The sequence below is a fragment of the Thunnus maccoyii genome, chromosome 5, assembly GCF_910596095.1.
Source record: "Thunnus maccoyii chromosome 5, fThuMac1.1, whole genome shotgun sequence".
In the NCBI taxonomy this organism is placed as follows: Eukaryota; Metazoa; Chordata; class Actinopteri; order Scombriformes; family Scombridae; genus Thunnus; species Thunnus maccoyii.
In genome coordinates, this window is record NC_056537.1 from 14,108,023 (window position 1) to 14,128,977 (window position 20,955).

General features: G+C 40.6%; 1 protein-coding gene and 1 long non-coding RNA gene across 5 annotated transcripts in view; one reads left to right on the forward strand and one right to left on the reverse strand.

Annotated features, from left to right (window-relative positions):
* Positions 1 to 20,955, forward strand: part of LOC121897855 — a 49,650-nt gene that overhangs the window by 10,030 nt on the left and 18,665 nt on the right. The window contains exon 3 of one of the 4 annotated variants that reach the window (XR_006096299.1): positions 9,520 to 9,863. The exons of 2 other annotated variants lie outside the window; for them this stretch is intronic. This is a non-coding gene — a long non-coding RNA (uncharacterized LOC121897855). Of the gene's footprint in view, positions 1 to 1,002; positions 1,081 to 9,519; positions 9,864 to 20,955 lie in introns of those variants that run through there. One more of the 4 variants, XR_006096296.1, reaches the window with a different exon arrangement.
* alx4b (ALX homeobox 4b) lies at positions 1,004 to 15,352 on the reverse strand. The gene is made up of 4 exons (XM_042412615.1): positions 15,010 to 15,352; positions 9,341 to 9,362; positions 1,477 to 1,585; positions 1,004 to 1,387 (listed from the first exon to the last, which is right to left on the reverse strand). Exons 1-4 carry the CDS (start codon positions 15,350 to 15,352, stop codon positions 1,067 to 1,069), a joined length of 795 nt encoding a protein of 264 aa, XP_042268549.1. The 3' UTR covers positions 1,004 to 1,066.

Below are 20,955 nucleotides of genomic sequence, written 5' to 3' on the forward strand. Positions count from 1 at the left end.
TTGATGCTAATTAAGTGTGTCTAGTCCTGTTGGTTGCTGATTGAAGCTGGCGTGGTTAGTTGGTGTTGAAGGCTGCTGCTGTGCGTTGCTGCGCCTTGTCTGCCAGTGGAGAAAGTGTTTCCTGTAACCTGAGGCCTGGCCTAGCAGGGGAACCTGTGGAGGTAGCCCTGGGGGAGGAAATGACACGTTGGTTTGAAATTGCTGCCAATCCGATGGCTGCCCTCCTCCCACACTAAATTGGCACAGGCCATGTCTGCTCTCCCTCAATTAGACTCTGTTCACTTATTGCATTCAACCTTTGTCCTTCTTTGCAGGGACATAACTACCCACCGCAGGCTACAACAAAATTAATGTTTTCTTTTATAATCAATGATTATTTGCTTTGATGTACAGTTTGCACTGGAAAGTGACAGAAAAGAAACTCTCAGCATCTGAACTTGTTTTCACTGAATGGCCTTGTTTTTTTAAATTGCTTTTAAAATACAAATATTGTATGTTTAGAAATGTACTTGAACTGATTTGTACAGTATAAGAGACAAGTGGTAATCGCGTAAACAATGTGAGTGGGGCAGGATGGACAGTATAAAAAAAAAATATGGTAAAGGAAGTAAATAATGTGAATCAAGCTTAAAATACACTAAAATATGATATGGCTGTATTTGGCACTGGATTCCTGTATTCTTTGTAAACCATATTTATGATATTGCTTAATTTACTGAAACCTAACACTATGATACCCAGTTTATTAGGGACTAAACCCCGTATTTCAATTAGACCTGAGAGATTAAGGAATCAAGAATGAACACAACGTCTAAGTAACATCTAAGTCCTCTGTATTTATCTAAGACCTCTGTATTTCTCTCACTTTCAGCATCTGCTGATTGTCACAGTCACAGTTGTTATCTTGGTTGTGTTGGCCGCTGTTATCTCCACAGTCTCTCCCTGTTCATTTGACCTGTGTTATCATTAGTGCTCTCAGGAAAACTCCCTCCTCCCCCACAGTGCTTGCTGATGGCTGCTCCAGAGAAGGGGCCATATGGGGGCAGGGTGGAACTGGGCGGGGACATCATGTAGCCCAAGAGATGGCTGCACTGTGTTCCTTGGCCTTCATACGCAGCGCAGCTATGCTGGAGGACTTGCGATCTGGATCAACATTGATATCATAGCCATTGATCCCCCCGCCCATTCCGGGTCCCCCAAAAAGGCTTCCCATATGTGTCTGTCCCATGTGGCTGCTCCCTGGGCTCGGCACACCCAGGAAGTCAGAGACGCCTCCATGACCGTGAGGGTGAGGGGGCATGCAGGAGGGGACAGAGTCACAAGGCACGACACAGCCCGGCACTGGAGATGCTCCACTGCTGCTCCCGATCCACGAAGGGTTCTGGATCTGAAGGAGAAGAGCAGGGGTGATGAGACGATAACAGACCTTTCCGATTAATTATTGATAATTCACCTCTCACAGCCAGACTCTGATACCTGTGCATAGTTCTCGGGCCGAGTAAGAAGAGGCAGCTCATAAGCAGTGGAGAAGTGTGTCCGGACCTGTTGCATCTGGCCAAAACGTTCTCTCTTCCTCCATTTGGCTCTGCGATTTTGGAACCACACCTACAAAGAAAACAATCCATAAGGAAAATATCTCTAAACTACAGACCAACCACTACCAAACAAAACCTGAATATCATTTTAAACATGGCTCTCATAGCTCTCACATCACCTGCAAGCCTCAGTACTGTTTTGCAGAAAACGAGGTCATCGTCTCCTCTCAGCAAGGCAAAGTAAAACTGAACCACATAAAATGAAGATAGTGAAGCAAATAAATTCTAGAGCACATGAAAGTCCAGGCCCAGGTTTTAAGACTTGACGTGTCTTTAAAGTGCTGTCCACACGGAGCTATTGATGTGAAAATGGTGAGTCTCCCCTGGTGCTGCACATTTCAGCTCCTCCCTTTGATACACGGGCGTCTGCCTCCCTTCATGCTGCCAGCGTCGACAGATCCACATCTGGGCCTGTAGCCATTCATAAATCACTCCAAGAAAGGTGCGCTCTCCCCCACATGTCAGCACAGTGGGATACAGTGGGGAATCCCTCTGCATAATCCATGAAACCAAAGTTCAACTTTTGACCAAGAGTGTATTTTTTTGTCTGTCTTTGAGATTATTAAGTATTGGATGCAATAGATGTAAGTTTTTCTTGGTAATTTCTCCTCATGAGACTGATAGACGCTACTTTGCAGAAAGGGTGTGTTTCCAGAACCTGCTGACAGACCAAGTGCAGGGTATTTAGCCCACTTCTCCTTAACTGTGGAAGGCACTGGTGGAAAGTAGGACCGAAGGGCGAGTGACAGAGTGTTATGAAAGAGAGAGCGTTTTAAGCAAAAAAAAGTTGAGTTTGCAGCCTGAGAGAAATCCACTGAAGTCACTGTCAATGCTGTGCAATGTAGTAATCCAGGATACTCACATACTAGTATATTATATTCACACCCTGAAGAATGCATAAGTGACTCTAGCCCACTGACATAAAGGCCTTATATGTTTCAAACCTACCGTGAGTGCCTTGACCTGGATTTTTTTATGCCTTTTTTTTGTCATAATTCTTCTGCTCTCCTTGATTATTATTAGGCCTACCTTCAATGAGCACCAGTGATTTGGAGGACACCAGTAGGACTCCTGTTACTTCTCTCTTTTACTATTATATTTCTGTCTACTCTGTACACATGACATCTATTACATGTCTGTTTTGGAAGAGAGATCCCACCTCTGTGGCTCTTCCTGCAGTTTCTTCCATTTCTTTTTTTTACCAGCTGAGGCAAATATGATTTATATATAAAAACAGCAACATTATATTGATTATAGACATGTAACCACCTCATAGATCATAGGCACCCCTTGGCGTGAGCCATTTCTTTAGTTTCAGTCACATGTTTAATTGTTACAGTCCTTTATAATTGGTTAAACATCAGTTTGGACATGATACTGGCCTCTAAACTGTGTTATACATGTACAACAATCATTTTAGGTGGGGATATGTCAGACTAAAAGCACTATCTGGCTATGAATTGTATATAACAATAAATTTAATATAGAAATTACTGATATTACCAATGTTCTTACCCTTTTAATGCTTTTTACATTTATTTTTAAAGTCTTGGTAAGCCAGTGGTACCCACCTCATTTATTTTTCTACATTTTCTCCTTTGCTAACCACACATCTCTGCATTCCTCAATATATAATCAGTTGTAACTTTTGCAGATCTTTTTTCTACAAAATTTTCTCACATCTCCATTCAAGAGAATAGAAAAGCAAAAGAGATGCTGGGAGTCTCCACATGTTTATCTGTATCTATTTGTTGGTTGTCTGAATCTTATCCTCCCAAGAGGGTAGGGGAAACTTCTTCAAAGAGAAAGGGGGAGCGATCCCGCTTCGACACAGGGGTTTGAACTTGGATTGTGGGTTGATTCCCAGCCCAATCAGCTTGTGGTTTTCACAGTCCCTGACATGCAATTTCCCCTCAGTCAACCTCTTCAAATCCCCCCTCTTGACTCTCTCTCACCATTTCTCTCTGTCAATTCAAACACGGCACAATTCAATGACAAAAAATGAGAAGGGTCGCACAGAGATGTGAACTTCACAAAAGCAGTATGTATGATATATTAATCAACCACTGACTTTGTGTTAAGGGGAAGGAGTGGATATTTATCAAATGAGATAACCAAGTGTCCCAAAGTGCATTCATTTTTCCAGTCACTGAGTAGACCACTAGCGGTTTCGTTTTCAAAAGAGGGACCATATATGGCTTCCTGTAGCTGTTGCCTATGTTTTTGCGAGCTGACATAAAGAAATGTCGTCTGGCTCCAACATTCCTCAGGTCAGCTGGCGAGATTAGAGGACAGCTCACCCTTGCAAAGTGGTAAGCTGATATCTGAGGTTGTGGCTGAACCCCAATGTCAAGGTGAGGGGTTGCTGCCCTTTGAATTATATCATATGTTTGCAGGAGGGCTTGGAGTCTATTATGTTCCCCCGGAGGATTTGAGGTCTATTATTGTTGAAGGTTCGTCATGTCTTTCCTTTGGTTGTTCTGGGTTATCCAAGCTCATAACATCACAGGTCTCCAAATATAAGCTACAACACAAAGGGCCCTGATTGGATTGATAAGCATAAAGCTCACTCATGGTATAGTTTTGGCTTCTAGAAAGTTATGACACAGTTTGATTTGTCTGATGTGGTGTATTTCAGAGCTCAATATTCACTCACCAAATACAATGTTCTATCAGTTTTTAATCTTAATTGTAATGGATCAAGATAACTCAACTTTACTCCTTTACTCATTTAATCTCTTTGTCGTACTCCCACCTCACTGTTGAAGCTCTCCTCTCTCCTGCTCCCGCCCCTTCTCTCCTCCCTCCTCCTCTTTTAAGTCAGAGAGGGGAAGTGGGGATATTGGAAAGTGAGATGGGAGAATGTTCAAACTGGAGCTTGTTTTCATTTCATGTTTAATTTCCTGACGCCTAAGCCCTTGGCTTTCCGCAGCTAACCCCTCTGACCTTTCGGAGGCGTGCAGACGAGAGCAGCGGACCAGGCATACGCATACACACACACACAGGATACACACGCATTTACATACCATTTCATATACAGATTTCAAAGTCTGTCACTGACGAATGTGTTCTTTTAATCTGGACGCTCTCACACACTCACTGGGACCTTTTTATAAACAAGCAAACAATGTCTGAGCACATATATACCCCCTTGTCTCGGTTTCTGGGTACTGAGTGTGTCATGTTTCACAGAGAGTTTGCTCTACGTAGCTTTGCCTTTGAACGGCAGTAGGAATGAGACCCAAGCCAAATAGTTTGGCAGAGAGATCATTTGGGGAACATTATGAAGTCAGATGTGTCCTTTGCTGCTCCATGTCTCCTATTCCCCAACTTATAAACTCCTAAGTTTTTTTAGAAGCGAGGCTAGTGGTGTGCACATGCAGAAAGCCAATTAACACGAAGAATTTTTATAATTTGTCATAATGAACAACAGTGACCCGTCCTGTATATAATACCCAAAAGGATGATATTTACCAACTGCAAACACTTACTACTCTTGTTTATTTTATCCAGCAGACATCTGCAAGGAAGGTGGCTCAGAGCTCTTGGAGCTCAAAGTGCTTGGCGGTGATACAGTAATTGCTAAAGACGTTGACAGCAAAAGGCAGCTTACAGAGCCATTAAAGAGCTTTATTTATGCTCCAGAGCCAGCAGGCAGAGAGAGGAAGAGGGAGAGAGGGAGGGCAGAGTGCACAACTCCAAAAGCAGCTTTGAAGTCCAGGCGTCTCACCTCATCTCTGTCATCCAGGACCACTGCGATTGATAGAGTGCCTCAGCAGTCACTCACACACAGCCTCCTCCTCCATAAAACGTAGGCAGTATGGTGAAGTTCAAGTCTGAGGTTTGGAGCTAATTGTACTAAATAAACTGGTGGCAGCAGAAGTCACAGATGTGATTATAGAAGACTGCAGCCGAATTTATGAAGACATTCATCATCAAACTGAGGATGAAACTGTAGGACCTTGACATTGGCATTTTGGCAGAAAACATCTGTACTCTGGATTTCAGTGCCTGTTGTTTTGGAGATGAAAAGGATTCTCCGATCGCTTGCCAAGCTTCAAGTGCCCCTTGGTATTCAACAATTGGATATCCCTGGACTTTGTCTTGATGGACCTTGAAACTGTGGGATTTAGTCTTGATTGCGTGCATATTTAGGGTCTGATTTTAGAACTACGGGTCAAACCTCACAGTGACTCAACAGAGTCTGTTGTGTGCCTGTCAGATGAGGAAGTTAATTATATTCATCTGGGGAATAGATGGGTCTGTGTGAATGCAACATGAATGTACTTATTTTACTGTACCACCACAAGGACCAGGCCAGGCTCTCTGTCCCTGACTATGTCTTGGACTACACGTGGAAATTGAAACTGGCATCTCAAAGTGTTTTTTATATCCTTGCCAAATAACTTTGATGGCTTTTCTTTTTTCCATGTGTTTTCCCTCCCTGCCTCTGGAGTTGTGCGGTGAAGCAGTTTGAACATGGTAGTGCAGGGGAGAAACCCTTGACCTCTGACCTTCTTGCAGAGTCTGCAGCATGTAAGAGCTAAGAGCAGAGTATTCCCTCAGTCCCACCCATCCCTCTCTGATCTAAAACTGGCAGGCAGAAAGAGAGATGGAGAACAATAGGCCTTGCTGTCTGCTGTTCCGAACAATCTTTGTCAACATGCCAGTCTTAACTCTCCCAGCCCTTTCTGTCAGTTCCCCGAGTGATTATTAGCATGCAAACATGGATGACTGCATTCATGCAGCACAGCCCAAAACTCGTGGCAGGGCACAGAAAAGAATTTTTTTGCATGTAATCTGGTGTTCCTCACCTGTACACGAGCCTCTGTCAGGTCTGTCCTCAGTGCCAGCTGCTCGCGGGCATAAACATCTGGGTAGTGTGTCTTCTGGAAAACTTTCTCCAGCTCCTCCAGCTGGTAACTGGTGAACGTGGTGCGATTGCGTCTCTTCTTGCCCTTGTTGCTCTCAGCCTCGCTTTTGTCTAGAGGGCTGGAAAGGTCTGAACCCGGCCGCTCGCTCTGCCCCTTCACGCCAGGCTCCTTTAGGTTCAGGTAGCTACCTTCCATCCCGGGAGGGTCGACACTTGAGGGCAACTCAGATTCTGTCAGGCCACTGTTGTCTTTTCCTGCATGGATGAGATTAAAAAAGAGATAGAAAGAAGAGTGGAAAGTTACGATTAATTCTACTTTATTCTTTTAGTTCTGTGGGTTGATGGCACTGCTCAAAAATCTCATAAAACATGCTGGGGATTTTAAAGTTTAGATTTTACACTATGGTTCTAATGAAATAAATTTGAGCGACTTTGGTTTCGGTTGAAATGAGCCGTTCCTACAATTGTTATAAGAAGCATGAAGAATCAAAAAGCCTTTCTCAATTTATTTAACTGTGGCTTTACAAATAATACAAATCATATTCTCGCAAACAAGCTATTTTAACCAACTTTCTGACCAACTTAGGACTGAATAAAAAGGGCCACATGTTGTCAATAATAGTCCTATAATTATAGTTACTACTGAAATATTTAGCAGAGCAATACTTTCTTTAAAATGTGTGTTGCACTTGGTGAATGTGGCTGGATAAAACCATGGTGCCTCACATTCAAGCCAGCCAGCGCGTCTGCTCATCATCATGTTACAACATCCACACGAAATGACATTTACTTTAAGCTTACATCACCTCTGTAATGTTTTATTTTAAGGTTCAAAGGCCTTGTCTGTATGCAGCACGTCTAAAAGTTGCAGAGAAGAAATGTCTCTTTCTGTTTGAAAGGTATGTCACTACACATTGGCGTGACCTGTGACACAACCCTCGAAGCTCTCTCCGCAGTCAACTCTGCACTCTCCCTCACATCTCTCAATCACGCCACCTGAAACCCGAGCCACGCAAAACCTGCTCCATCTCGAGCCGTGTATGGTGGGCCTTGTGTACGTGGGGCGACCACGCTTACCCCACAGCCTTGCCTCTCAGATGTAAACAACATTGTGTTTGTCACCTTCAATTTCGCGAGCCTCCATTTTGTGACAGACCTGGCTCTGTTCCTGTCAGCGCTTGCTAGCTTTTTTGTTTCCTTTTAGGAGATGAAGAAAGCTGTCCCTTCTCCTTCAATAAACAAACAGCTGTATGAATAAATAAGCTGAAGGGCTCTGGTTGCGGGCCAGTGAGAACAGTGTGCTCTGTCAGCCTCTCTGTTTGCCTTTCCTGCGCATGGGCACGGGGAGCGCCTGGTCTTGACTGTATTGGTCCAAAACCGGCGCATAATGGTCTCCTCCATATAAACAGACTTGTGAGTCTTGTGCAACACAAGTATAACTTTAGTCCAAAAACATTTGTCTCCCAGTTCGGTCAAGTTTACGATGATTAACTTAATAGTTATGTATGCTTATGTGAGTGCATTTTCCTTATGTGTGAGCATTTTCTGTCACTTTGCATTTCGTTTAGGAGTAACAACCTCCTGTCGTTCTTAGAAACCCAGTAAATGGGGGAAAGAGAGTTGACACCTTGTGGCTAAGATGACTGAATAGTTTTAGAATGATGAAGCTAGGCGGTGGCTGTCTGCAACATGCATGTTTGTTTTCATGGATTAGTATGCCTTTGGCTAGAGTGTCCCACAATGAGATGTCAATAGTCATCCCTCCAAACTGAAGCAGCCCTCCCCTGCTCTCTAGCTCAGACTTGCCCCGACCGAGACGCTAATGGAACAACACAGCTCGCCCAGCTGGAGTTCATGACCTCATATCGCTGTGGCCCACCTGTCAGACCCTCTTACAGTCTCCACGCAGGCAGATGTTCTGACATCACCAACCCCTGCTTTGGCCTCTTATTCTAAAGCTCTGTGCAGTAATTTCATTCTACCCCTGGGCAGGAGCATGGCTGCAATGTTAAGAAGTAAGACAGCTCAACTCCGGGTTCCTGCTTGGCATTTGCATCTGTGAGAGAAAATACAATTATGCCCCTGAGCAAGGCATATATCCTGTGAGGCAAAGGGTACAGCTGGGCGCACAGATGAGGGATGGGAAGATGGTAGGATGGCGGCTAGAAATGTTGTAATGTGTTACTCAGCTGTATACAGACATCACCAACATTTACACTAAAATCTGCACTCTACCTTAATCAACATCATTCTCTCCGTCTCGTACTCCAAACTGATCTCTCTTTTCTTTGTCACGCTAATGTTAACCACACACAATCCTTTGCCACAAACATCTTCCAGTATTCCCGCATGCTGAGCTGTATTTTCTGCACGCTGTTCTTGAGAACACAGCCATCACACACTGCTTTCTTTTGGGAGCCAAGATTCCACTGCATTGGCTCCAGTTTCTTTGGCATTCAGAGGAATGTGTTTTTTGACTGTTGTTCTCCCTTCAGTATTCATCAACGTATATAAATGCAGGGGAATATCACTGGCTGATCCTGTAATTTGCCAGAGTTATTCTGTGACAAGCTACAGACCTCTTCAGTTAGCCGAGGTCAGATGTTTACTAGGGTCAGCAATTTAATCACTGCTGAAAACAGAGAGAAAACATCAAAGTGTAATTTAACTGGTTGTAAAGCAACATGGCACCCTCTCAGTTTTTATGGAATGGGACGGGGAGGGTCAAGTGAAGCCAAATAAAAGAAACACTATAAATTAGTAACCTGGGGAAGGGTTAATGACCAAACACTAAATGGGGAAGGGAATGCTTTTAAACAGAGTGCTTTAAAATGTTCTCCCAAAACACTCAAAGCTGACAGCAATCTGCCACAATGGGTCTCCACTTATCACACCTTATATGGACCAAATAAAGTCAAATATTCCATTAGTTTTGGTCACCAACAGGTGACTATTAATTTTACATGCACTGTTGATTCACAGACATGCTTTGGGCTGGATTATTTTTCCGCAGCACAGTCTAAGACTTGATGTTGACTGTTGTTTCCTCAGTGGAAGGGAGGCTCCCAGATGTTCCTGAGGAGAGATCTATGCCAGCGGCTCACGCAGGAATGCATATTCCCTGGGAAACTAAAATCTTTCTGTTCAGCCTCAGCTCCTGATAAATTGACACGATCATGACCTCACTACTGTCATAATACCTTGGGCCGTGGCTGTCACTGCCTTTTATCAAAGTGCACAGAAATAGCTTTTTTGAAATGTAGTTATTGAGGAAGTATGCACATTTTCTTCCAAACTTGATAAAATTGTTTTTAGGTAAAACTTTTCATTTTAAAAAGGACTCTTTTAGTGTTTGCAGTTAAATGTGTATATCAAAATTAAAAGTACATGCTTAACCTAATATATCAGTGCAGAGAACCACTCCATCGTCAAAGCATTAACCTCAAAAATGAAAGGGCATAAGACTTTCTCTGATCGTTTGCTGGTTTATCTTTTTAATGCTGTGATTGTGTGTGTTTATAATCAATGTTACAAGTCAGTTCCGGTCTTGAGCATTTGCGTTCAAATAACAAGATTTTAAATGTGCTTATAAATTATGTAATCAATAATGACCTCTAACTAGCTTCTTCCTGTCTTCCAGTAGACTGAAATTAATTCCACTTCTACATATGAATCATGCTGGAATCACGTTTTTCAATAAGTATTTTTTCCTTTTTTGTAATCTTAAAGAAGCATAAAGAAGGTTTGTGCTGCAGCCAGTGTCAAGCCAGTTATGATCTGGATTACTTCCCACCCCTGGCTTTATTAAGTAATATATCAAAATAAGAAAAATATTCCTTTGCTGAAAGCAAGCTGAGCAGAGAAAAATGACTGCTGTTAATCATGAACCAAAAAAGAAAAATCATGCCTTTGCTTTGTCCAGTAGTTTCCATCATTAGTCTGTCATAGTTGGCTTTTGAGTTGTCATTTTTCTGACTTCTAAGCGTATAAGCCTTTTATCCCTTTTTTGGACCATATCATAGTATTGTGTAGCCAAATGTGTGTAGTATTCAAGAACTCTTGAATCAGAGATTAGATTTACCTTATCGTCCATACTGTAGATAAGAATCAAGGAAGTAAATATAAGGAGTCAGCACCAACCTCACAATCAAAGGCACAGATCCAAATGTGTGCCAGCTGGTTAAAGTTTCCAAATCATTTCATTATTCTGTCCAGCGTGCAGATCATAGGTAGGCAGTGGAGGTTTACCTTCCCCTGCAAGCGAGGTGACTGAAAGTAAAGGCCAAAGCATGCTGCCTCTCTTACATAGCTCTGTAGAAATCTGCACAACAGCGGGACGGTGCAGGAGCAGAAAAAGACATTTACAAAAATAACTTTCTCATCAAACACAAGTTCTCTGTCCTCAGAGTTACATGAATGTCTAATCTGTCTCTTCATTTCATTGCAGGCAGGTTGCTGCTGCTTTACCTCCTGAATTTATAGAAGCTATTACATTTTAACAAGTCAGGAATTCATCCTTTCAAGCGTGCTCATTTTATATTCTAATTTATTCTGGTTCACAGACACATGTCGGCATGATCACAGGTGTCACTCTGGCATTTGCTTATTGTTCACATCGACACAATGTGTTAGTCATCAGCACATGCATATCCTGTGACATCACTTCCCCGAGCCTTTTAACATGTACTTAGCGTACTATATTTTGACAGGATGCTTTTAAAATGCTGCCAGAAGTTTTTGAGGTCTTGTTTTGGTTTTCATGCGCTGAGAAAAATGTTTTAAATTTCACAGGATGCTTCAATAACCCACTGAAAGGGAAGGAGGGGTTGTTTGAAAGTACAAAGACTGAAACATTGACTAAGCTTTATTCTATAAATGTGTGATTTTCTTTAAACAGTTATTTTGTGAAAAGACAAAAAGGATGAGGCACAATCAGCCCTTAGTAATTACCAGTGTTCCCACAAACACTACGTTATGTATCAGCAATGCAGGATGCAACCTCAGTATCAACCACAGGCCTATAAACACAATCTCCACTCTACAGATTTAGCTTAAGCTCCTATTGCATTCTCTCACATTTATAATACAATTGTGGGAATATTTTCATCGTGAGTTTGTGATTCTAAAAGTTTACAGTCTCTCTATTGTACCAATCTGCTTGTATCAAACGAAAAAACTGAAATTAGTTTAAATAACTGAATCAAAAAATATATATGCAATACAACTCATAGCCATAGAGTTCAGTAAAGTACGTGCATGTAAACAGTCATTCCCACATGTGTGCAGCTTTCCCAGAAACTCTTCTCATTTCTCCCGAGTCTCTCAAATCATTACTCAACCTCTATGTCCATTTCTGACTGCTTGCTTATTTGTACAAGGTATTGTTGAGACGGGGTTATGTAAACCAGTCCCACTTTGTCATCTCAGGGACTCTTTGGAGATCTGGTGTTTGGGGAGTATGAATAATAACTATAGGAGCCAGTAATGCACATCTGCCTTAGATTAATGCAGACCTCTCCTGCAGTGCTGACCTGCATTCCTCAGCACTCGATCAGCTCCGGGGGTTTTATTTCATTCATTGCTGTGTGAGCAGGTAGACGGCTCCATCCCTGTCCCTCGCTGTGGGACCGTCTCACTGATTAACAGCCACTTATGGGAAGAAACCGCCAACCTGAGCCACTGCTGTGTAGAAATATGGTGATTCACTCCAAAGATAATGTTGAGTTTTTAATTAACATTTGGTTTGAGACTAAGTATGATTTTTATCCAAACAAAACAATGTAAGCCTTGGAAAACACCATCCTTTAGAGATTAAACAGTAAAAAATGTTTGAGCATATTTGAATATGAGTTTTAAAATCTGATTCAAGCTCTTAAATTTTTATAATCTTGCACATGTTGAGTCCTACCAAGCGGCATTGCAATACAATTATTAATTGAATGAATTACAGAAATAATGCCAACATGTTTGGAGGTGTTGTCAGTTCAATATGTGAATATAAGGTGTGAATATCATGCAGCTTATTCCAAAAATATTTCACATGATCATACTTAATTTCAACAGAGTCTACACAGGAGATGTACATATTTGCTTCACTTTTATCTCAGTGTGTTATTATAATATAAATATTAAAATTTTGTGCATTTTTTTCCTCCTTTTTGTGTGTATGTGTGTATACAAACACTGTTGTATGTAACATCCTCATAATGACACAAACACAAAATGTTGGGTTGCCATGTAAACAATATTACAGTTGTAGCCGAAATTGCCACACAGAAACCTCCCTTTGGGTATGAGACGATTTTTGTCACCATAATGGAGATAAAGCATCAGCATTGAGCAATATATCTCCCATTGAGGACCACACATAACAACACAAGCCTGTTGACGCCTGAGGCTTTGGCACGAGCCCAAAGTATCCTCCCCAGAGCCATGATGCCTTCATCTGGCTGCAACATTTTCAATAATAACATTGCAGAGCTCTTCTCAAGGGAGGCATGTTGCATTTAATGATGGTGTTTAAATGGTTCTGTCAATGCACTTGCCAAATCAATTCACTTCAATGAAGGGGTGCTCTAATCTGGTTGGAGGCAATACTCTCAAACTCGAGGAGAAGTGACAGTTCAGCCTGAAATAAAAAGTGACTCCAGTCAGAAAAATAGATTACTTTGCACTTTATGGATGTATTTTGGCAAAGTGTGGTACTGGCTACTGCGCAAAAAAAATAGTTACACTGCAGTCCGAGTTGTATTTGGACAGTTCAATTTTAATTGTTACACCTAATGCATAAATTTATCAAGCTCTTGGTGTATTTCAATTGATCTGCCACTGTCTATCCTCTATTTTCTAAACTTCTTCTATTTTCCAGCGCCGATTTAAATGTATATTTAAAGTTTAGGTGGATCAACACGCGTCAAAATTCAGCCATGATAATAACACATGTTTTCTTCTGTGACATCAGCGCCATGATAAACATCTGGATTGGAAATATAAAGGCGCCAACGAGTCTATACACTGAGAGCTCACCCAAATATTAATTTTATATTATTTTTTAGAAGTAGACTGTAATTCTTATAGTAGGGTATATATTGCGCAATTGCACAAATTATATTATTAGCTATGGAGATTTGTACAGTTGATTAATACATTTAATGGATGTTATTTAACAGTTTGGTCTTGTGGATCTGTTGTCACACAGAAATCGTTTTGTCTGTTTAATGTTTAATAGGGTTTATTTTTTATTTTAAAGCTCCACCTTTCATAAAATTAACATTAATTAGATTTTTTTCATCTTTAAATGGTTTTAAGATACATTTGTATTGCAACGAATTGGCGGAATACATTCTGTAAAGATGTAAAGCTTTCGTTTTAAATTAATGTTATTTATCGGGACGCCCATGTTGTCTCTTAAATAATTACATTTGGTATTGAATTGTCTAGTAGCCTGTACACTGGCCTGTAAATCGTGAGCTCTTAGGTGTGAACTGCTTCTCGGAATAAAAAGTGGTTATACAGTGTGAATTTTATTTTCTACAATTCATAAAGTGGAATAGTTTCGCCAGCTGTCATTCAGTTATGTGTCATTAAATAATCACCTGCAACAAAAAAATGCAGTACAAGGGCTTGGTGAGTTAAACTGTTTTTAAAATAGTCCAGCTGAAAACTGACAATTTTCGCTTTTACCTGATTGCGCTTGAATTTTCTGTTTGTGCGTGTGCACCCGCGCAGGAGGCCTCGGTGACCTGTAGTTGATATTTAAATATTACAATAATTCATAATGCGCATTTCAGTGATTATCAGTGATTTAGAGGATTTCGCGTGTATACGCGTATGCAGTTGTAGGCCAGCGAGACAAGTGACAGTGATGCTGCAGCGTCACTAGTGATGAAATTACACATTTAGTGATGTGGGAGTAGAAATGAGAAAACTAGGCCTATATTACCAGCAGTCTGTTAACATCATAAAGTCAATAGACCCCAAAAGGGCAAACATCCAGTCTTAAAATAACTTGATCACCTCTGAGTCTGAGCACGCATCCCTATAAATGGGATGAATTGTTAAATGTAATGCTTCAATTATATCTGACCTTGCAGGCTCACAGGGCAGCTCGCTGATATATACATTAAATCCAATCAGCTCCAAATTCACTACTATATAGTTACTTATTCTTTGCACCTTTTATTGGAATTTCTAAAGGTTTTGATTTATGCTAAATGATTCTTTTCCGTAGTTATAGCAACAATTACAAAAAGTCAGATTCTTCCCCTCATAGCTCACAGTTGCTCACATCAGATTGATAGAACTACTTCACCTTGTCACATTAAATATAACTTTATATTCAGTTACAGACGGTGGCTGAAGCGAATCGAGGTGTGTTTTATTTCCTTCTTGCTCTCTTGCTCGTAGATTAGTGACTTTCAGATGCTGCGTTACACGACGATAATAACAGTTATTTCCCCTTATTTGCCTGCGAATATCTCCCCTCTGTCATGCATTTCCCGATATGTTTCTTCATATATGCATCTCTCATCTGCAACTCACCATAGCAGGGAATGAGCGTCCCGTTATGTCCGCTGTCCGGGTGCAGCTTGCTGCCTTCAGGCGGAGTTTTGCAGGTCGGTCGCTGCATGAAGAGCTGGTATTTGTTGAAGGTGCCCTCCTCAGCGCCATCCAGTGATTGGCACTCCGGCTGGAAAGGACTCCGGGACTTCTCTCCGTAACCCTGCCCTTTACCCGGAATGAATGTGGGGCTGTATTTGGTTTCAGTCGTCGGGAAAGTCCTGAACGGGTTCGTCTGGTGATCCCTACCTTGCGCAGTAGATGGGCTATAATATGAATCCATCGATGTCATATCGCAGTATGAGACGCACGTATCTGCGTTCATACCTAAAAAGTTATATTAAAAAAAAAATCCACACGGTTCTTCTTTCCCTCCCCTTCTCTAGACAGCTATTCTCCACAATTTCTCATGCACTGACAAACTCACACTGACGCACTCATACACACACACTCTCACACTGCCGCATCTGGGACTGGTTAAAAAATGAATCAGATGTTTTCCAGAGACTGCAGACTGAACAAATGCTAAAAGCCCCCTGAAGGTTTGTCGGGGTAAAGAGAAATGCTTCGCTCAAGCTGATGCCGCTTCAGCAGCCTACAGTTGTATCTGACACACAGCACTCCGACCTTCAGGCTCCACACACATCTGAAGTAGGCCCACACCGAGCTCAGCCTGCGCTATTATGCAGCCAATAGAAATGGGAGGTCAAGCTCAGAAGGGGGAAAGCTTTTTTGGTAAACACGCGGGAGACACAACACATGACATTAATGTAATTAGAGGATGAATGTAACAGCTTTGATTCCTGCAGTTGCAACCTTAGACCCTAACCTCTGACTTTTTCTCCGTTTTTCATTATATTAAACTTTAAAGCGTTTAAACAGCGTTGTCTCCATCTCTGTCAAAGTGAGCCAGACTTGGTTATTAATTGGTGTTTGTGAAAAAATGTATTTTTGTATTTTATTTGACTGCTACATGCAAGAAAAAAAAAGACTTTTAAATGAAGTGTAAATATAAGGATCAAGCCAGGAATTTGGACCAATAACAGCGTCTAAGGTCAGCCGATGTTAAGCTTAAATATTATATAAATATTTGTGTTTTAGAGACCTTTATTAAACCAAACAACATGAATCGTTTGACCAGAGAAGTCAGAGAGAAGTCACTGCGGATATATCCACTTAATGTGGAGAATTAGAGCCCATCATTGCAAACAACTTCCAGGCCTGTTATTTGAAAATTGGCTACTTTTTTAATATTAAATTCATTATAAACCATTAAGCCCATGATACTCAGTGAAGCACTTGGCTTCGGGTGCTATGAAAATCTGGTAAAACGACACCGTGCCAGTAATTTGCCTTTTCTTGGCTATAAAAATGTGAATTAAAGCGGTTATAGCAGTGTTTAAATGAAACAAGATAGGCCTTTATGCCTGTCGGTAGTCAAACTGAATAACTTGAATCACGTCCTTTAATTCTTGTCCTCTTTAAGCCATTATCGAGATTTAGATGTAATGGCTTAATATCACCAAATATCAATTAGAATAAATGAGAAAAATAGACACAATGTTTTCTCTTACAGGAAGTTTTTGACTTCACAACGTTGACCAAATGTTTATGCTTTTATAATTAGACTGAACGATAATTGTAGGATAATAATTAAGGCCAAATCATTATTATGATCATTACTGTTGTTGTTATAAGTGCCTGAATTTTATTCTAAAGGGATGAAACGAAATAATTATTCACAAAGTCAGGCTTCAATGCAGATTAATGCTGTATGAAGTTGAGACTCGCTCCGCCCTTCTATTTTCCAGCATAATTAACGCATTAAATTAAGACAAAATCCGTATGTGGTGTTGTATTAGACAACATCTGCAGTCCAGCTCAGCCAGAAGAAAGATTTCTAAATAATTCAAGATTAAACTTGATGATCACAAGCTCTATTTTTAAGATGCTTCTAAACGCAGTAATAATGTTTTAGCATCTATTAAGTCTCTTACTGTATGGAGGTCACATTTTGGAAATTGAAAATAAAAATGCTCAGTTGTAAATAAAAAAAAAAAAAGACAGAGAGAAAACCAAAAAAGAAAGAAAACAAAAGAAAAACCAAACAAAAACAAATTACTGGTTTAGGCCTAATGCACGTCGAGTCTCTTGGTGCAATCTTTTCCACCACCGGCACCTCTCGTGCTGTGCAGGTATTTCTTAACGAGACTTGTGACTGTATTCCTCATTGGTTTCTTAGTAAATGTCTCATGTGAATAGCTATTTCCAACGTAACGTAATGACTTTAGCTTTGGCTGTACACAATCTGGCCGCATCCACCCACATTGTGTTTAGTCATTTAGTTATTTTTTTATGTTGCGGGTTTTTCATATGAAGGAGAATCTGAACCTATTTTGGATTTATTTCGGGTGTTTTTCGCGCTCAGAGCTGCAGTTTATTTCGGGCGACTTTATTCGTTCATGTGTCTCATGAGGAGAGCTCATTGTCATATTAACAAGCAGCTGAAAGAGTTTCTCACTTTGACTGCATTCTCACCATTTATCTGCACATCAGTATTTTTGTCAACACTGTGATGGACACAAGCGATGACACAGAAGAAACATGTCAGCTCTTTATTTGACACCAGAGTATTAAATAGTTCGTATCTTACAATGTTTTCAAAGGAACTTGAATGTTGAATATTTCTATTTGTTTGCTAAAACAGAAAATCTCCATTTCCTTTGACTTCTAAATAATCACACTCAGTGTTGTAAGATTTGTTCAGTGTTTTTTTTTTCCATTGTTAAAATGAAAACAACTTTTTCAATTTTATTTTTATCTGCGTTTAATTTAGACATGAAGAGATTGATTTGCATTTTATGTAGCTATTACTAAGCTCTGTGTGTGAGTGTGTGTGTGTGTGTGTGTGTGTGTGTGTGTGTGTGTGTGTGTGTGTGTGTGTGTGTGTGCAAAGAGAGAGATGCCTGGTTTTTGTGTGCTGATGAGAAAAACTTGCTCAAAATGAAAGACAATTAATTGGTTAATTAGTTTGATTTATGTTTGGTTGCATTTCATTGTCTTTCTCTTTCCACTTGTCCTTTTCACATCCTGTTAAAAAAAAAAAAAAACCAAAAAGAAACAAAAAAAAAAAACTGATACAACATTTTGTGATTGAAGTGTAACAATAATGAAATAAGAAGTGAAAGGTTGTCAGGCAGGTAAACAAACATGACTGACAGGCTTCTGTTGTCCTTAATAAAAACCACTCCACTGCTACAGGCTAAAGTCTCAGCTGTCACAGATATCCATCGCTCATGCATGGCATTCTCTCTAAAAGGTTTTCACTAAATGGCGACCTGTGTGTTTAACTTCCAGCAGGAACCGCGTCCAGGTATTCACTGCTGAGGGGACGGGTTCTCCACTGATGCGGCAGCTCAGAGCCTCTGGGGTTTATGTTGGCACAGGCCTCATGTGTATCACCAGCAGGGTCCCTGAAAACTCCCCCTGGCTATTGGTTTCTTGTATGAGAGGCATGACGGGGCGGGTAATGGGCTGGAGAAAGTGCTTTAGGTTAAACTTTATGTCTCAGCAATGTCATATCTAGTTGTGGGAAAGGTTAGGGATGGGAGATGGGAAGTATATTGTTGGTTTGCTTTATGGGAACATTTTTTTGACGTAAAAATATGTTGAAATAGCATTTCTGTGAAAACAACTTTTTATAAGTTGATGATCAAAGTCTATAGTGGTCTGTCTGTGACTTTTATTTGCTTGTGCAGACGCTCACATGTCCCAACAGCAGAACAACAACAGCAGTTAATTGAAACTAGACATGGACTTGAACTTGTTTTCTGTGATGCCCAGCCTGCTCATAGATGGAAATTTTTAGTAATTAGAGGAATGTTGGGAATTTATATACCAGCTGCGCCTCCTCAGCCGGGCTGCTCTGTCTATTTTGGGGGTGATGTTTCTCCGTGCATTGTCTCTTCTGTGTCGGCCACAGTAATCCTCGTTGCAGCATTGTCCTTGCCATTTTTAATCTGCTGTGCCTGCAGGTGACAGTACACTAAAGTCCCCTTGTGCTTATTGTACCTTCACTTGAATGTTTGACCGTCACTGTGCAGTATGATGTATGAGAAAGCTGTGCTCACCTTAAATATGAGTTAAACATTTGTATGAACAGTATAGGAACAGGATTTTTGTTGGTTTGGAGGCCAATAGTGGTCCAGTATTCAATTTACATAAGTATGATGTGGAAACTTGAAACTTCCATGAAACCTTTCAGCGAAGTAGGAGACATCTTATGTCCAGCAGTTTAACTCTTGAAATGACAAGTTTTTGTATATTCAGAGAGAGGATTTTTCAGTGAGGGAGAAGGAGTAGATGTAGTTTAAAGAATTTTAACTGAAAAAACTGAAAAATTATTACTGTTTTCAAAGCAGAGTATTTTTACATGTCTTAAAGGATAGGTTGTCTAAAGGCTAAGTCTGTCTTAAAACAATAGTCAGATGCCAAAATGAACATTGACACATTTTTCTTATTTTATTTTGTTTTGTTTTTTTTACTCTAATCACTCCTCCTGTTCATACTGACCATTATTAGAGGCCTTCATAATGCACTTTCAATGTAAGTGATGTGGGGAAAAAAACAGTCTTTCTTCCATAAAAAAAAAAAACATTATTCAAAAGTTTATCTGAAGCTAATATGTGGCCTCAGCTGTCCAAATAAGTCAAATCAAGTCAATATCTTTCAAAGTTACTGTCTTTTTGGTGCCAGATTCCCTATTTTTGTTACGATCATTCCACTGTAGCTGAACAGGGAAACACTGTCCATCAAGACACATAGAGGGAATTTTTTTTCCAAAAAAAAGATTGTAACTGTGGAAGATATCCAATTTATTTGACTAACTCAGACAGCTGAAGCCTTCTAACTTTTTCATACATTTGTGCTCAAAACAAGGACTGTGGGTTTTGTGCCCCATCATTTACATGAAGCGCATTAGGAAGGCATCTTCTAATGAACAGGAGGAATGATTACTGCAAGCAAAACCTGTGTAAATGTTCATTTGGACACCTGACTGTTGTTTTAAGACGACTTGAAAAAATGTGAACCTGTCCTTTAAAAGTCCAGGAGTGGATCTGTATTCAGCGCACAATGGCGTGAGTGCTCTTACTCATCATGGGAAATATTTTGTTTTTTGTATAAAAGTGTTGTATTTGTTGTGGAGGGGGTTGTGTGAGTGTGTGAGTTTACAGGTAGTTAGAGAGTATGAGTCAAGTTCTCATGATAATAAGAAGATGACGGGTTGCAACACAGTTACATCTCTTGTGAATCGCTTGTTCCATCCACAAAACATTGTCACGGCAACAAGAAGATGAGCCTCGGTGATGTCGCCACAATATTTATCTGCATGTGGTGTAAATACACAATCCTTTAAACCACATACATTTTGTAAACATCCCTCAACTCACAATCACTACCACTTGCTTCAGTGTCCAACTGAATTCAAGAAACCCCTCTCTCACCTGTGGACGAGCCATTTGTAAAGACAGATTGTTACTAGAAAGGGGGTCTCTCCAATCTTTTGACGAACGGCACACACCACACCCTGTATGTGTGTGTCAGAGTTAGAAAGAGACACCAGATTTTTATGTGTAGCTTTAAATTGGTTTCACATGAGCTGGGCACACACTGCATCAGCAGATTCTCTGATCAAATTAAGCAGAGATGAGGGGAGAGAAAAAAGAGGCAGCGGTTGTACTGATGTATAATTCAATAAACAGGACCAAGCAGGGGCAGACAGAGGGGATGCTGTGCTGCCTTCATCTCGCAGCTCTATATCTGGTTTAGCCATGGCTAGTTAACCCACGAGGGAGAGACATACAGCAGTAAATCTTCATCCATCATCACTGCAACAACCAACACAGAATATGGACACATACTGTATGA

Bases quoted from the DNA above. Each gene is read 5' to 3' on its own strand.
- alx4b (XM_042412615.1), bottom strand. From the start codon at position 15,352: ATGAACGCAGATACGTGCGTCTCATACTGCGATATGACATCGATGGAT. The intron at 9,363-15,009 runs GTGAGTTGCAGA...GGTCCATATAAG, and splicing joins GACGCTCATTCCCTGCTATG to GTGTGATAAGTGGAGACCCA. The intron at 1,388-1,476 runs GTATCAGAGTCT...CTTCTCCTTCAG, and splicing joins GGCCCGAGAACTATGCACAG to ATCCAGAACCCTTCGTGGAT.